General features: G+C 36.8%; 1 protein-coding gene across 7 annotated transcripts in view; it reads left to right on the top strand.

Annotated features, from left to right (window-relative positions):
• Nucleotides 1-18,674, top strand: part of GAS2 (growth arrest specific 2) — a 98,250-nt gene that overhangs the window by 55,343 nt on the left and 24,233 nt on the right. For 6 of the 7 annotated variants that reach the window (XM_037402287.1, XM_037402283.1, XM_037402288.1 and 3 more), the window contains exon 7: nucleotides 1,685-1,792. In XM_037402287.1, coding sequence (XP_037258184.1) covers nucleotides 1,685-1,792 — 108 coding nt within the window. Of the gene's footprint in view, nucleotides 1-1,684; nucleotides 1,793-3,692; nucleotides 4,339-18,674 lie in introns of those variants that run through there. The other variant, XM_037402289.1, reaches the window with a different exon arrangement.

Genomic DNA, 18,674 nt, shown 5'->3' with positions numbered 1-18,674 from the left:
TCCAGAAATGGAGCCTGACACTCACCCATGTTGATGAAAATCAGTGGAATAATAAATCATAAAATAGTTGAGTGATTGTACATTCAAATTGAGGACAGCTCATCTGATACTTGAGAAACACTTGTGTGTGTGTTCTTCTGCTAAGCGTTAATTTGGAATGAAATTTTTTACAAAAATATTATGCTCTGATTTAAAAAAAAATTATGTAAGGATAATGATGATAAAATACTCCACAAAGTAATAAAGTTAGTCAAATAACAACATTGAACAATTTCAGAAATAAATGGAAAGCCTTTAAATTGGTCAACAGGGCTAGTTTCAAAAGTGTTTTTGTTCTCTATTGTAGTATAGAAACAATAATTGGTTAACCTTTAATTTCATTCTGGTGTATTTAACATACTATAACTTTATTCTAAAAGCAGATCTGAAAAACATTTGCTGTAGTTCAGAAGCTTTTCTGTTCGTTTATTCAAGATAACCAAAACACCTATTACAGTGCCGTAGCTTTGCCCTGATTCCTTTTTTTTTTTTCTCTTCTGAATCAGTTTAAGACTATAATTTGTTAGCTATTCTAAGAATATCCTTTCTCAGACCTCAGACCACTTTTACAGGCCTCAGTTTACAAACTGGATTTGAAGAGGTCTTTGAAATATTATTTGAAGTGGTCAAAAACTCTAGGAAGTTCCTCTGGCATTTTGTATTGTCTGACACTGACATACTAGGTCAGCACTCATCCAAGAAAACTGCAGCGTATGAAAATGCTGCACTTGTTATCGCTGTTCCTATGCAGCAGTGCAATTTAAATGTCAAATAAGAGTTTCTCAACTAGATCTGCTATTTTGGCATTGATAGTTCTGCTGCTTTCAAATCACCGAAAAGTCCAAAATACACCTCTACGAAATATTAATGCCTTTGGTAGCACGTGCAGGGTCAAGTTTTCACAACAGGCAGAAGTCCAGCTGATGCAACTAATAAAAAGCAGGAAAGTGGTTTTCATCTGTCTTTTCTCAGCCCCTGTTGTTGGGGCTATATAGTTAGGTTTGGCAGTGATAGAATATTCTTGAGAGGGCTTTAAATTGCCCTTGATTGCACTAATGCCCTAAGGCAGAGATCATCAAAAGGTAGTTAACAACACTAGGGAGCATCTTGGCATAGCTTTGTGATTATGTCACAGTATTATTCTCTGTATACTTTTTTTTAACGTTAGGGCACTGTTTGAAAGTGCCAAGAGAAGGTATTGGGCAGCACCTTTTATTGATAAGCAAGATGCTTCTGTATTATATTTATTTATAAGGGAAAATACTCTGTTAGGACAGCTTCGTTTTGCCTGTCAGCTATGTTAGCACTGTGACAGTTGAGCTGATTAATCACAAAATACTGAGAACACACCTACAAAATTTTGTTGCTGAACTCAAATTAACAGTCTGACTTCAGTTAAACAGTGCAAATTTCATGTTGAACTGTGTGATACTGGTCTCTGTTTTTACCTCATCACAGCTACGAAATCGTTCTTGATATTGGAAGCACCCTAGCCTGGGATTACAGAAATATTAAGAAAAAGTAATAAAATATCATCAATGGAGACTTAGATTAGTGATACTGTGTTATGGCAAATGCCCCCTTGAATGTTTTGCTACATGTCCTATTTTAAGTGGTTTCTATTAATTACCTCTGGGTTTTTCAGGTTAAACACATTTCTGAAGATCCACCTTGTAAGTGCCCTAATAAGTTCTGTGTGGAGCGTCTTTCACAAGGAAGATACAGAGTTGGAGAGAAGATCCTCTTTATTAGGGTAAAGATTTTACTTTTTATTTTGCAGTGAATTGCTAGTATCTGCTGCCTTGCACTTTGCAAATGATATCACTGATTGGGAGGAGAAAATATTTTTTGGCTTACCAGCACCACCTTATTTTTATGATGCTGTTGGGGAATAAATAAATTACAGTGGGTTAACTGACCCAAGGAATTAGTAGCATGTGGTAGTTCCTTCTAACTTCAGGTCATTGAATTTGCTCTGTCTTTGATCAGTGGCAACCAAAAGTCTTCAGAAATGGAGCTGATAACTTCCTCTCAGTTTGGTTGGAAAGAACATCCACTGCATTAAAATAGCCTTTCTCCTGTTTTGTGTTGAGTGATACTATTTGACGGGTCAGGAAACAGATCAAAGACTTCACGATGACTGAATTGCCAAGTCATGACTAAGACCTATTGCCGAACTGGGCTGAGGAAACCATTAATGTCCGTAGTACTTAATTTGATTAACAGATATTTCCAATCCCCGTGTTGTGTTTCTGATTTCATATGTAATATATTAACTCCCAAAGCACGAAGTTAATCATCAATATAAATACTTGCTAGCATTAGTATCTGGGTGAGTTTAGCAGGAGTGTACTATCCAAACTTAATTTTTATTCTCTTCTCTGTATATGCTTATGGTAATAATAATGAAAATATGCTAATCATATCAATTTGCAGTAGTAGGTTATGACTCTGATGCTATGCTTCTTCCCATTTTCCCTTTTCCTCTCCACATGTACTATCCTTGAGTAATGAATTGACAAAATGGTAGCTCTTGCTTTCAAATAACTGTTATTCCTATCTTGCTAAAGGCACACAACTGTGACCTGATAAAACTGAGGATTTAGCACTTGTGAGAACAAAAGAAGTCAGAGGGACTCCTTCCCATCTGTAGAAGTCAAGTTCCTAGTTCAACAAAACACCAGAGCGCTTGTTCTGTCATTAACTTATGCTTAACTTAAGATGAAGTCAAATTTAGATAAGGATTTAGGTTTTCTCATGTGTATGAAGTTGAGAACACGTTTAAGTACTGTGCTGAATAGGGATTGAGAACTTGAAATTAATTCAGTAGTACCTCAGAAAGAGGAAGAAATACAGGATTTGTCACAGACAGTTTGAGACTGCACATACTGGTGTAAAGGATTAATAGATTTTCTGTTTTGTAGCCAGTGAGACTTTTTTAAATTCTGCAGTATTTTTAGATACAGGCTTTTTTACTAGCTTCAAACGACTTTGAAGAAGGTAATGATCATTCACCAAAGATCCCAGTAATCTGGCACAGTTTTAACACTCACGTTTTCTTCCTTTGGATTTAAATTTCAAATAACAATATAAAAGTATTTTTAATCTTTTAGTTTTGAGAAACTTGTTTTTCTGCCAGAATGGTGAGTGTCAAATTCCCTTTTGCTGGCTTCTTTATTGTGCAATCTAGTCCAAGTCAGATTCCATTCCAAGTTTGCAAACAAAGCACCCTTTTCATATCACGCTACTGCATTCCAAGTTGAATTCTGCCAAAAAATAACAGTAATATAGATTAGACATTAAACTGCAGTATTAGAGATCATTCCTACAAAACTGACACCAATGGAAACTTGCCATGAACTTCAATGGGAGCAAGTCCATATTCCTAGGTTTTAGGTCAGTTGTCTTTTGGTTTTGGTTGGTTTGAACCTCAGTTTGGAACGCTTCACTGGATCACAGTAAGTTTTTACTCTTCATTCTACATGTTCCTATTATGTATATAAGTAGATTTATTAGCTTTTCTTTTGAATTCTTTGGACACTTGTTAGAAAACACATTTAAGATGTGTAGCCGACACTTAATCTTGTTGATATTTGGCACTCAATTTGATGTCGCTGATGTAGTTTCTCCTGTGTTCTATGTTCTTTACACAGCCTGACCTGGCCTTTACACAGCCAGAAAGATGCCATTTGTTTATAACCCAACATGTTCCAGTTGAATGGAGACTGAAAGTTTCATTGTTTTAAGTTGGCTTAGACTACCCATTACCGTCTCTGTTCACTTTCTCCAGTAACCTGTACAGGACTTAAAACCTATTTGGTTTCAGGGATGCTACAAGTACATCATGTGATAAAACATTATAAGAGCTAAGTTAAAAGTGGAGTTAACACCTTTTCAGTGAAGGTTAAGGTTTATTTTTTTTCATAAAATATTTAATAATATTATATGCATAACAAATTTATTTGATTCTGAAAGTCCTGTTAAAAAAAAAAAAAAGGAAAAATTGTCCCAGTCCCTCATTTTGTTACTTTATATCTGTGTATGAAACAACTGAAAAAGGAACAGCAAAGAAAAATAAAACCTGGCAGAACATAGAACCCATGCAAAAAAGCACACCAAAAAACTACACATGAATCTAAAGTGATTTTAAGGGAAAAAAAAAAAATAATCTTTGGAATGTGCAGCAAAATGCAGGGGGGGACAGTCCTTCAAAATTTTTCTTGTACTGTAGTAACTTAAGGTAATGGTCCCATTAAAATTACTTGAATAAAGATTATTTTTTGTTAATATTGAAAAATGTTTAAATTTGAGATGAAAATAAACAATGGAAATGATGAAAACACATGAAAACATTAAAAAGCTTAAGTCTGCTGATAATAATGAGTGTCACAAAAGTAGTTTTTTATGCATGAAATAATTCCGTAATGCATAAACTGAACACGATCGCCATAATGCTGTGGTGACTTAGATGCTAAAAGTTTGTTTTCAATAAAAATTTATTTGCTTGTGAATTATTTTTCCTTCCTGCCTATAAGGCATGAAAGAGTCTAAATTCCCCTTCCAAAGAAATGATGGAAGACATGTTTTACAGTAACAGATTATATTAATAACTTGAAGTAAATGAAATGTCTAGTTTATTTGAAACAGAAACATTGGTTTAGAATTAGTGTGATCTCTATACGTGTGCCATATACAGTCAATTATTTGCCTGTTCACTCTTAATCCTAGTCTTATGCTATGAAGTGGTTTAGAGAACAAGCCTTAATTTTTCAAAGTAGAACCAGACCATTTAAAAAAAAAAAAACAAGTCATGAAAAAACATGCATTTGTGCAAGGTAAGTTATATCTTGGAAAAAAGCGTCACCGATTTTGAAGTGTTTACCTCTTGCAGAAGGCAGTAAAGGAGTTTAGATTAATAGATTTTATAGTAAGAAATGTCTGTCAGGCCTTAAAAAAGGGTGATTGTTTTTAAACAGTTTTCGTGGCAAATATTCTTATTTTGAGTTAGCTTGTGTTTGTTACATTGTGTGCACGTATTGCTGTACACACCAGGAAGCTTCTCTCAGAAAGATCTGTCCTGTTGGTCTGGACCCGTAATAGCATTCAAACTATTGGGTTCTGCATGATGGAAAAATTATTTCTTTGTGCAACAGGAGTCTAAAGCCAGAACACTTTATATCATCTAATTTAAGCCTATCGTTTTTCTTAGAACTTGTAGGTGTTCTCTGCCTCGCACACCAGAGAAGCATGTGATTGCTCTTACACTTTTTGACCTTGTACTTTAAATCATTAGTATTGCTTAGCATTATTTTGCTGTAGTAGTAATAAAATGTTTGCTTAATGCTAGCTTCTTCTAAACCCCAGGAAATGAAAGGCATTGTTTGCCTGATACAGCTCCTCTGCAGAACTTTATTTTGAGATTTGCTGTCAAAATGTATGTGGGGTGTGTGTGTAATATTGGTGTGTATATATATATGTAAAATCACTCTTCAGACAGTTTGATGTACATGATTGCCTCTTCCTGGTGGGGAAAATGTGCTCATATATAAACACGGACGCCCGCTTTACTCCAAACGATCCAGGTGGGAATGATATACCATCTAAGAACTGGAAGTACAAATGGAAAGCAGATTGATCATACAGTTATCAAGACTCAAATGTCTAGTTCTGCTTTCCCAAACCAAATACATAAGTCATACTCACAACTTTTGCTTGGTGTGTTTCTGTGTGGTGTTTTTTTTTTTTTTTTTCAGCATCATTTACCTAACTTGTATTGTCTTCCTTATTCCAAGGATTTTAACAGTTGTTCTGCTTTCCCCAGGCCCTTTCACTTCTAGTCTACCACACAGGTCACCTTTTCAGCACTGAAATTGCTTCCCTAGAGCTTTATCCATATCAAATACATTTCAAGGATATGTTTCCAATGTCAAAAACATAGGTAGATCAGGAGTTTTAATTGAACTGACTCTAAAGGAGGTGATGTGGGAAGCCTGGGAGTCATCTTGTGAGGGAATTATGAAAACACACCTTGGGCTTCAGGGCAGTGACTGTCACTGGCCTCTTCTTCTCTTCTTCGGGCTTCTGATCTCAGTCTCTTCATGCTTACAGACAAACATACTAATTATGAACACCAGGTGGCAAAAGACCCAGGGGAAAAGCATGTCTAAGTCCAGTCCTAATTTATGTCCCAGGTAAGGTGTTTTTAGTCGTCTTCCAGCAGTGGGTGGCTGAACACTTTTTTTACTATGTGCCTATTCCTCTCCAATGGCTTTATGCTCATGGAGTAGTTAGCACATTTCAGTCTGTCTTGTGTTAGTGAAGGTGGAATTCTTCTCAACCTTCTCAGGTTTTGTTTTTTTAAAAAGAGTCTTTAAAGGGCTGGTAAAATTCAGTCCACGAGACTCAAAAGCTCTTGGACAAGATGACACTGCATGTATCCATGGGGTGACAGGAGTCCAGTGCTGCCAATAGGACAGTCAGGAAATCTATTTTCATCTTTACTCTGCCATTAATCTATTGATTGACGTTAGGCAGACCCCTGCCCTCCCCCACCTGAATTTACAGTTTGATTGTTCTCATAGTTACATTTTCTCTTCTGCTTTTGCCTTTTTTACTTGGGTTTTTTCCTTCTTGCTTCCTTGAGCCTTTCTTACTGAGGCCTAGCAGCCTTCGTGGAGCCACAAGCCCATGGACATCTCTCTTGTTGACTTTATCCTTGTGTTTGCGCTGAACACAAGAGCAGCTACAGTTGCACTATCTGGTTCTGTGAAGCCTAGACATTTTTAGTTAAATGCTTGACAGACTTTCACTACTACTACAGTACTACAAATAATTTTATTTTTTTTTTACCCCACTGCTTGATTTTATTTCTTGTAATTTTTATTCTACACACAGGGTTTGCGTGGCCATTCATGTAAATTTAGTGTCTCAACTTGCATGTGTTGGAGATAGTTTGGAATGTGTAAAGATGCTTTGAAAGGATTCATTGTAAACTTCTTTACAAAACAGCTGTGTAAGTCAAATTGTTAGCTACTAATTTAATGCAACAGTGATGGAGTTACTCCTTTTCACTTTCACCCAAATGGTGTTTCTGTTACATTCTGTCAAAGCATTTTCAACCAAAACTATCTGTGATGCAGTACGCTGATTCCATGGAACAGGCAGGCTATGCAGTAGCTTAGCAGTCTTCCTCACTAACTTAGGCCTGTTTGCCTTGGTGACCTCCTTCTGTGGGTAATTAAATACTGTGTCATCTGTAATTCCCAGTGTCTCCCCCTATGCCGTGTTGTACAATGAGATTTCCACTTGGGTGCTTGAAAAATCTTTAGCAAATCATCTTGTGCTTTTCTAAGACATAATGCGTCTTCAACAAGTGTCACATGCTAGTTCTTGAAATTACTAATACACCTGCAGTAATTTCCTGCCAAGGTATTTATAATTTGGGCTCCTAGAGTCAAAGTTACAACAATATTAGGCTCCCTGTATTCAGTGGAAAGAGTTCTCCCTCGGGAGGTGGCCTAGAACAGGAGGCCCGTGTAGGGTTTTCTGAAGCTGTGTGTGTAAATGTCTTTAAAAGCACCAGCCAGAAATTCAGCTGAGTTCCTTTGCCAGGAGATTCAGGCTTAGGAGGAAGTTGGTTGGATCTTAAGGCGGCCAGTCCTGCAGGGGTGACAGGTGGCACCACAAGACCTCCCTGGGTGCCAGTGTCCCCTCTGGCAGGAACAAGCCAGGGTCCAGTTGCCCCGCACACCCTGATCAGCAGTGCTTTTTGTGTGGTACTTCATTACACAAAAAAATTCTCAATACTTTAAAGATAAAGATGAGTAACAAAGCTGGATAAATATGTATTACAAATCTCATTATTTCCGGCTTTCCCCTCCCCCCTAGAATGCTGAGAATACAAAAATAGACAAATTAATAGACCTTCCTACCTGTTTTTCATTCCTCCACCCTCTGCCTTTTTTTTTTTTTTCTTTTCCCCTGTTCCTCTGACTGCTTTTATATGAAAGGTGCCGGATCAGCATCTGTGTATCCAAGAGCACAGACAGACTGCTAATCCACTGCACCAGTACGCTACAGACAAGAATTTACAGAATGAAAAAGCCTCTGTAGTTGATTGTTGAGAACCACAGATTGGGTCCCATAAGTTCATACTGAAAATGTTATTAGGGGAAAGTATTACCTTTTTCTTCAGTTATTTACTTGCTGTGGTTCTGTTGACTAGATCAATCGTTTCATAAGAATCCACTTAATGCTTTACTAGAGATTAATACATCTGAAATTAACAATGAAATGGCAGTTAATGCTCGTGGTTTGGAACTATGCCTGACACGTTAGAACTGAAGCTGCAGCTATTTCTGGTGTTGCCCTTCAAGAAGGATGGCACTGAGCTTTACATTGTCTTGTTTAAACTTCTTTCTTGATGAGGTGAAAAGGTCTTGTGTGACACTAATCTGATTAACATATTTAACACAGTCAAGGTAAGCTCATCTATTTTTTATAGGATGCTGCTGCAATATTTTATAGGGTGAATTAAATCAATCTTCTTCACTGTAGCATTATATAATTAGTATACAATGATCATCAAAATGAAAAAAAAAAAAAAACCCACCCTGCTTTGTTGCAAAATACTTGGTGTAGAGTATACACTTACACTTACAGTATAAACATAACTCTTGCTGCCATCTAGAGAGCTGACAATGAACGAGTTTTGTGTGATGGCATCAGTAAACCAAAGTTTCTGCACTGTTCATCACACGTCTTCATTGAACATAGAGCATTCATGTGTAAGAATGCATCTATTACCTATTGCAGTATTCTTTAGCTTTAGGGTAATACTCTTAATGAACTCATAGCTTACATGGGAATGTTCAGCTGGGCTTTGTATCTTGGCCCAGGAATGATGGTTCTGCATGAAACTAAACTGGCCTTGATTTAACAAAAAAGGTATGTGGGCTTTTTAAATATTTAATACAGTGTGGTTTGGCCTCCGCATTCCTGAAATAACAGGAAAAAGTTGAAGTGCATTTTAAAAAGTTTTTTATTTCTTTGTCATTATCTTAGCAGTGTGAAAGCAATGGTTCTTGCTCCTGCTGCATCCAGTTACACCTTGTATGCATTCATCTCGTTCGCTGAAAACTACTTATATCTACTGTATTTTATTTTGAAGCTCTACCACACCTCTGTGCCAATACGCAGGATGTACACAAAGTCCTTTTTACCGTAAAGAGAGGTGGCAAGAATTTATCCCATGTGTTTGTACTCTGTGCTGCCTTTTAATTCTGACGAGTAGAAAAGCCGTCAACACTGTATTTCCCGGTTTTCTTTATCATCTTGAAATGTAGACCATTGTATTTTAATGAGAATGTTCATGGTTTGCATACCAATTAATTTCTCAACCAGTCTGTTCCACTAGGATATTTTTTTTCTAGCAGAAGTTGTGAGATGCTCACTCTTCCTGAAGAGATGGGGGAAGCTGAGTTATTATTTTTGGTTTTTCTGCTTTTAAAAAATGAATATTGTTTTTAAGAGTCTGAGGGTTGCATTCATCTCACCTAGGTTTGATGCCTACAGGTTTCTTTCAGTGGAGAGGAACAAGCAATTCCTCTCTCTTTCTGTTATAGCTATTAACTGGATTGTTAATCAACTTAGAGAATTATATGATATTTAGTATTATTTAACTTTTACAAAGTAAACTGTCAGTTTGAGATACCTTCTGTTCTAAATTATGGGATTTTTTTTTTACATGGATTTCTTAAGTTTCTATACTGAGACGTTATGTTCCAGCTTTTAAAGAGATTAAAAAAAAAAACAAACAAACCGAAAAACCAAACCAAAAACCAACAAAAACTTCAGCTGCATCTGAGTCAGTAGCAATCGATTTCTCTTTCAAACCCCAAAATAAGTATTTATCGAGAATAAACTCTCATGGTAGAGAATGGATAAAACCATAAGACATTTATCCATAACAGTTATGTCCTTGATTATTTATTTATCTGTCTAGGAGCCAAAGACTAAGAAATAGTCATCATAAATTCCATGTATCTGTCTTTTATGTGCGATGGCATAGAAATAATACTTTTAGGTTATATTGTACAATTATTTTTAAGTGCAGGGTTTTAGATTTAATGTAACTACAATTTAATAAAATTTTCCTTTAAAATGTAGTTTGATGCTGCTAATTTAGCACAATATTAACAGTTATTTTTACTTCATATTTTAAATTTCATTTGCTAATTTAATTCTTCAAAAAACTGGTTGGCAAATATTCTTGCTTATGGTAAGAGACAATTAAGGAAAGATTTTAAGGTTCTGTGCATATATTTAATTGTATATTTTGTTTTCATATAATGACATCTTGCCCATTCAAGCTGTTTATGCTAAACACATATAAAATCTAGTTTATGGTAAAAAACCCCAGGTTAAAATACAGGTTTTACTAGTTCTCCATGGATAAGTCTCCGACCCTAGACTGCATTGGTTACTGTCTCTGCTTCTTGAATGTATGATCTCTTTGTGTGAAACAAATGGAAATAGTTATAGCAAATGACTGCGCTAGTTCTCAAGGGACCAAAATTATGCTTCCATGGCTCTTCCATCAACCAAGGTCAACGTTTGAGCCTGACTTTATTTTCTGTGTTTTTGTTTAATTTTTTCTTGGCATTAGAATTAGCATTTTTTGAGTCCAAGTCCACTTACAGGCTTTGTGCATCAAATAATGAATTTTCACAGACGTGATTTTCTACTTGGTTTTAAGCCTTTGGCGGTGGAACATGAAAAAGGCTATAATTACTTTCTTTTTGCTGTGATGAAAAGTTTTTTATTTATCACATGTATGCTACACAATAAGTGCTAAGTTAGACAGATTTAAGCTTGTAGACAAACACTGAAGTTAGTGGTAGTCCAGAAAAGCCAAGGGGTAAAACTTGTAGCTTATGAAATTCTGTTAAAATATGTACCCAATGCCATTAATTACCCTTTTCTGAAAACAACATTGTTTTCTGTACCCAAGTCCAGAAGTGATTTTTTTTTTTTTTTGATTGTCTTGTGGTAATGAGCTCTTTCATAGAGGGATAGCTGTATATGAGAACAGATTTTCCCATATATGTTGTTTTTAAAAATGGTGAATGTACAAATTTCTAAAATGTTTTTAAACCAGTTCTTCTAACATCAGCTTGTTTTACAAATCTCATTGAGACCTAATATATGTAAACCTGATCTTTTTAAATAATGTGTGTATTTTAATGGAAGTTTAGGGGCGTCTTTTCTGTTCTTGTCATTAATATTTGAAACTCAGAGCAAAACAAGAATGTTGCTGTAAGGAAGTATTAAATACAGAAAACATTTTCTTTGGCAAAGATGAGTAAACTCTGGAGGTCCCAGACTCAACTATTTATCTGAAGGGTATTTTCCAAAAAACAACTACTATTGAACTGAAGACCAGGTAGAGATTGTTCCCCAAGTCATACATCGCCATCAGTTGATTCAGACTGCTTTGGCGTGTGCTGTCATGCCTTGTTTTCGACTTGCTAGAAATAGATTTACCTTAAGGTTTAAAAAACAACTCAAAAAAAAAACAAACCCACACCAAAAAATAAAAAAAGAAACCCACCATACTGGATTGTTAAAATTGTATTATTTTATCAAGTTAGTGTTTCAGTCATGGCGACAAGTGATGAAATGCTTTAGTTGTTATAAACACTCTGTTTAGATTACATGATGAAATCAGAACGGATTAGATAATTTCAAGTTTTGCAGTTAAAAATATGCCTTTTGCCTGCCCATCTATTTGCACTTTTTTAAAAGTCAAAAGAGAGCCAGAACCATTGCCCTGAACGTGCCATTTACTGTTAGTTATTAGGTTGGGATTGTTTCTGTAAACAATGCTGAAATAACATAAGTGATTTTTTAATTTGCTTTAAGATCATCTTTTAAACTCTACCACAATACAGCATAGGGCAAACCAGCTGCTTCCTCTGCTGTATTTGCTACTGAAAGCCTGTGAAAGTTGGGCTTTTCTCATATCATCTTAAACGCGTGACTTTCTCAACTTCACATGAAAATTACTGTATTAAGAGTAATTATTCATTCATAAGGAGACGTGTTTGTAACTACTTGACAAATGCACAGCCATAATAAATTCCTGTCTCAATTGAAGGAAGATTTAACAATCTCAAAAACTTTCTCAATGTAAAAAGCAGTTTTGTGCCTCAAGCTCAAAGTTTTACACGTTAGTCTACCCATGCTTCATGTAAAAACTGATTTCTACCTCATCTGTGTCCTGCCCCAGCAGCCCCCATCTGAAACCTTTCCTTGCCCTACATACTTAATTTTTCTTTTGGGATGAGATGGAGGTGTAATTTGGACAGCGACAATCTGTAATGTTTCCATTAGAGCACCAATGTATTGCAGTAAGTGTACTGGCTGCAAACGGTTCTGGGGTGGCAGGGAGGCCTGAGGACATGGCACATGGGCAAGGGGCTTCCAGCTCAGCAGCTGACAGTCTCCTGGTCCCCTTCTACTGGTGTTATTTTACACGGAGCATATTAATAGATCACTTAAAGATGACCCAGCTAAGTCTTGTGTTTTTTTTTTAACTGACACAGATCTTTTTGATACTATTTTACTCTAACGCTTTGCTTTCCATGGAAGACATTTGAGCTCAACTTAACTGATATGGCATATGGTATCACTTTGGGTCCCAAACCCTCTCCTTGTTTCCTTCAAGGGAACTCATTCAAAAAAGTTTAATTTTTAGTAGTTTTTCTTTTTACAGCTCGGGTTTCTCATTCAGTATTGGACCTGGGAAACATTTTGCCATTAGCCAGCCTGTTACCCAGCCAGTTAAGCTAACATAGCTCACTTAGTTTCAGACACTGTAGTTGGTCATAATATTTGAATAGTGTTTTGAAAAGTGAACTGAATTCTTTTAACTATATGATAGGATTTTAAAGTTTCTAACCTAGAAAGTTTCCCGGCCCAAAATACCCGAAGTTTATCTTGCTGCCACTCCTTTTAGTTTTTATTATCTGATCATCAGAGCAATGATCTGTAATGTTTCATTTCTTCATCTGTCTTCACTGTATTGGACAAGATAGTTTTTATTTTTATTTTTTAAACACCAATGAGCCAATTTTTTTGCAGAACCTGGCAGGCTTGCTGAGGATCTGATTCATAATGCTTCCAACTGTTTCCCTTTCAGACAGTCTCACAAAACTACTGCTGTTTTCCTATTCTGTTTCCTGGCTTTGGTTTGGGTCCCATCCTCCGTATATTTAAACCTTGTTTTAAATCCCAGGAAGGAGTATCGTAGCAAAACAGTCATGAACAGTAGTGCTTTAGTGAAGCTGACCCTTCGTAAAGTTGCATACACAAGCAAAACAAATCACTTGCTTCCCTGGATATTCAAAGTCAGGTGGAGAATCAACTGGAGACCACAACAAAATCATTCACAGTTAGTTTTATTGCAATTTCCTTGTCATTCTAGGTTAGTAAGCACTTTACAACATTAAGATGGACGTTGCTGAGATCCCACAGTTATGGTGTAAGGATCAGCAGGCAGGTAAACCAAAATTAGAGGAAAGAACTAACACATTAGGAAGTTTTGCAACTTCATCATAAATTAGATCAGTAGAATTCAGTATTGAAAGCATGGACAAAACGAGTCCACAAAAGGTACTTATGGGGGGGAGGGGAAGTGAAATCCAGCATAAATTCATTATGATGAGCAGTATTCCCGGTCTGATACTGTGTTAGCTGGCTGAGATTTATCAAGGAAGTAGGGAAGGTAAATATTAATCTGGAATCTTTTAGTTAGGCAAAAGTTAACATAAAGTGAACAAAAGAAACTCCCTTTTTTTGCTTTTTGTTAGTATGAAATATTCAAACTGTTTTGTTTAGCTTTTTAACGTGGTTCTTTTCCTGGTGTGTGGAAAATTTTCAGGTGGAAACCAAAACAGATATCTGCTAAACTTGTTGCAGAGATCGTGTCAGTGGATTTTTCTAACCAAACATTGTGATTAGACCATCTTAAATTTCATAATCTAGTTTTGCTGTACGTGGCAAAGCATAGCAAAAATTAGTAAGTGCAACATGTTGCCTCTGGGCTGCTGAATTGTCCCTGGCTGCTATGCAGCAGCCTGTTAAATGCCAACAGGTTATAATTTTCCTGTGTAAACAAGGTCATTTTCTTTCTCTTGGCATAATTGAAATGGTGTCCATTTTCTGCATTCAACCAACTGTATTTCCAGCTTGTTCCGTGTTGAAATGCACAAAAAAAAAAAAATTATGTACTGAAAGCAAATGGGATCTGCGAGTGAGAATTAAAATCAATGCCTAAAGAGTAACCTCTAAGCCAGTTTACAGCTTGAGCTAAAAAAACCCAAACACACCCCCCACTCCTGATGTCAGGGCATGGTTACTATTATGATTACTTCTCTGTATATGTCTAAAACATAGACATCTATTACAAAGAACATAAGGAGAATCCTGGCTGCCTAAAAAAAACCTTCTTTGCAAAAAGTATGTATTTTAGACTTCAATATTCTGTTGTGTCTAAGGTGTAGAACCACAGCAGCATTCAGCATTCTGTGTAAAACCTTCTAACCAGAGTCACATAAATCAGGTAAAATGACAGGCTGGCATTTTACTTAAACCAGGTTTTCAGGAATGACTTTGCTGTTTGTGCTAATTTCTTGGTTCATGTTACTTAACTACTTCCCCATGATTTACTGAGGGGCAAGAGGGAGAAGGAGTCATTTGGAATTTCATAAAGGTACAAAGAACCCTGTTTCTGTTTCCTTCCCTCCTCCCCACCCCAGACTCTCGAAGTATATATATTAGCAAGCCAAAGAATGATATCATGGTGCTTTCAAGCTGAAAGTGTACATTGTTCTCAAGTCTCCCTCCTTCTCTTTAGTCTGCATGGGTAGAGTGGTGGGATTTTTGTAAATTTTTTTAAAAAATTAAATGTTTGCAAAGATGCTATAGATAGTCCTGCTTAAGACAACTCTGAGCCTAAGCCTTGATTTTGAAGGATATAATAAAAGCCTGGCCTGCATGTATTGATTTTATATTTTATTATCTTACAAATTTGAGTATAATGTAGCTAATTTGCTCAGGGTTACTGTCTTACTGGCTTAATTTTAGAACACATTTTCCAGTAAGAGAAATTAATATCAAAGGGGAGGGGTGTGTGTGGATTTTTTATATATATATTCATGTAATTTAAGTGTTCAGTCTTGACCTAGCCCTGATTCCCTTGTAAGCAGTGCAAAAAGAAAATCTCTCTGTGGAGTTAAGTTGGTTCTCAGTGCTTCAGCAAATCCCCCCAGTACAAAAAAGCTAATAGGGATAAGTAAAATGCTGGTGGGTTAGGAGTACCTGAGTATGTATGGAACAGGAGGGGAAAGACCTTTTGCTAAATGTGCCAAGCATCCCAGATCCTTTCTTTCCACTAGTGGAAAGCTTTGCAAAATGCTCTGAACTGACTAGGCTTGTGATCCCACTTTTCTAACACCTGTCTTTTCTCTCCCGTAGTTTCAATTTTGTCCAAAAAGCTGCCTTGAGGGTTAAGCCAGACGAGATGCCTTCAAGCTCAAAGCTTTATACTCTGTGATATTGTGTCTCTGGTATGAAATCTTTGCTGTAGGAAATGTGGAGGTCAGGTGTCTGGCAACATATCTACTTTTGTATAAAAGGTTGGTCAGTGACTTCTTCTGGGAAGCCAAGAGTCTGGCTGTATTTGGTTTAAAGCCATCAAGTAATTTTTTGCAGATTCTAGTGAATATTAATGTATTGGCATTTAATACTTCAGGAATTGTTACATAATATCCCCATTTTGCTAATACTGAAGTGGAGTCCAATACAAAAATCAGGCTATACTGATGATAAAAGACAATACTGATGTGATTACATTTTTACACTGTCATCTTCACAAAAGGAGTTACTTCATCTTTCTTAGCTGTTAAAAATTCATAATGGCTGCTTAGGTGATGTTTTGAGCAGAAAATAATCTGGGCAGAATTTCTCAGAACTCATGCTTAGCATCAGCAGTGCTAGTCTGAGAGGAATGTCTCTGTGGCTTTGTCCCTGTCTGGAGCTATTGCTCGGTGTTATCCATGACCAGGTAAAAAGTTAACACTAACAGTCTTACCCTAACGATCAGTTTCCACTGTGAAGATTAACATAAAACTGTTTTAAAAGCAAAGTCTGTTAGAATGAAAGCTAAAGCAAGCTTAATAGTTTCTCCAGTCTGAAGAAGCTTTGTTTTACAACACAGAATTCTTTGGCCTGAGTCATAATACAGAAGTGGAAAAAAATGTTATGAAAATACATGAACCAGTTGACCTTCCAACTAAATACATATGTTTGCATTTAGGAACACTTGTCTGCCTTATACACAGTGTTACCTGGCCACAGGGTACTTTGCGTATTTTATGTGAGGGTATGCATGTGTACACAGCACACATGCCACACTTCTATCAGTGAAACTGTAGTCCTGTGACTAAAGTTAATATGGTGTCAGTTCAAAACACATCAAAGAACTGTAGTATCCAGCTGGTAGCTTGATTTGCTGAACAATGACTGCAGTTCAGATCAAAGCATAGGGTAGACACTGATCTGGAATTGCATATCAGACTACAGCTTTACTTATATGTGCTTATACGTGCTCCCAGGTGCGATTCCTGTGTCAGCTGGGTGGTTATGTGTTTCTGTTCTGAGCTCTACTTTTTTTGGTAGCAAAGTCTGTGGGGCCAGTCGTGAGCTTTGTCAGACACAGGACAAGAAGATAAATCAGTTCAAATCTAGAAGTACTCTCCTGACTTTCCTTGGTGCTTGGAATTCACCACTCCTTCTCCAATGTTTACCATTGACTTTTAATTGTACCCCCAATCTCCAAAGCTTAGATACTGTCCTTCTGAGAAGTAGCTCTTGACCTATCCTAAAGGCATGCTTACTGCCCTGACTACTCCACAAAACGCCTGTGGGTTCCAGCAAGTTGAAGCTAGCCGACCCTCTCCTTCAACGCACAAGTTGATTACCTCAATGCGCTGACTGACCTGAGCATCCCCCCCTCCTCTTGGGGTCACCTCACCCTGCCAGATGCCCGCCTTGAAGAGAAACCTGTGAAATTACATGCTTTGATTTTTATTTTTTCTCTCCCTCAATATGCCTTTTTAAGTCTTTTACAATATTCAAGGACAGTTGTACTCAATCCGCTTTTCTTGGTTTTTTGGGTCATATATTATCGGGATGTTTGTTAGACACCCAGGGTGAATAAAGGGAGAACTGCGCCCTTTAAATATTTTAAATCTAAGAAGGGAACATTGATTAAATCTTCTCTGTTTTGGCCCTGAAACAGATATATTTATGTCTATATGCCACTTTCTAATCTAGTCAAACTGTTTTGCAGAACATATACACTGTAGTAACAAGAATCAATTAAAACAGAGCTTGGTGAGAGGTGCTGTGAAGACAAAGATCAGCGCACAAGGGTTCGGTAGAAATTCATCTCCCCAGTGCCAGCTGGGAAGCTGTTTTCTCAAACAGTACCCTGGAAGTAAGACCTGATTTTTCCCATGAGATGCCTGCCTTTAGGATCTCCTTTCAAGCAGATATGGCATAGTAAAGGTATCTAACGTGTTATCCAGTCGCAGTGGATTTCTTTGCAGGAGTCTGGACCTGAAGACTTTGGCCTTTAGCATCTCATTTGTAAGGATCCACTTAATTTTGCTGTTTAAACTCAATGCGTTACATTTGTAGAAATTCAGTGTGTGATTTCAAGAAGGCAAGAATTGTCGTGCTTCATGCTTAGATTATATATATATATATTTTTAATCATAATTTATTCACTGTGGATGGAAAAAGGGATTATAATAAGGCTTTAGGGATTTAACAGACCTGTAGATTCTACTAAGGCTTTTCAGAACTGCAACAGTAGTTCCTTCTAATCAGCTCTGGCAATGTTTAGATTATGAAGTAGGTGGAACTTTGGATACGGGGAGTTTCTTGAATGTCCAGATGGGGTATGTAGCTAGAGCTGTTGTGGCTTCTTTGCTGTGGAAACCTGAAAGCAAGAGGAGAGATAAGGTTAAAAAAAGAGTCTTGTTTTCTCATGGATTGAAACGTGGCAGGGCACACCACACACATGTGGAACACAGGAAGTGCTTTCTACCCCACAGTTCAGACGTAGCACAGTGAATGAGAGAGAAGATTTGAGAAGGCTTTTCAGCCAAGAATGTTTCTGTAGCTTTTTCAGCCTCTACTGGAGCATCACCTTAACAGAAAGAAAGAAAAAACCCAAACCCTCAAAACCACCTCAAAACTCATCTCCCATCATACAAGTAAATGTCAGCATTATGCAAGGTCATCTTGTAAACATCCATTAAATTATCTATTGGTGCATTATCAAAGGAAAATCAATTTATACTCAGAGTAAGCAAAAAGCACTTCTCTGAAGCGGTGAAATCTAAGGATGAAGTACTGATGTATGTAAGTATCCTTGCATACTGGGCTTGTCAAAAGGCAGTTCTTCCTTTTGTTAGGAAGACTTTCCTTTTTTCTCTTTCTTTTTTTTTTTTTTTTTTTTTTGAATGACTTTTCCATAGTTCCTGCTATTGAAATCATGGTTAAAA

This window comes from Falco rusticolus, chromosome 10 (genome assembly GCF_015220075.1).
Source record: "Falco rusticolus isolate bFalRus1 chromosome 10, bFalRus1.pri, whole genome shotgun sequence".
Classification (NCBI taxonomy): Eukaryota; Metazoa; Chordata; class Aves; order Falconiformes; family Falconidae; genus Falco; species Falco rusticolus.
The sequence above is the reverse complement of the archived record's forward strand: the minus strand, read 5'-3'. Positions and strand labels throughout refer to the sequence as shown.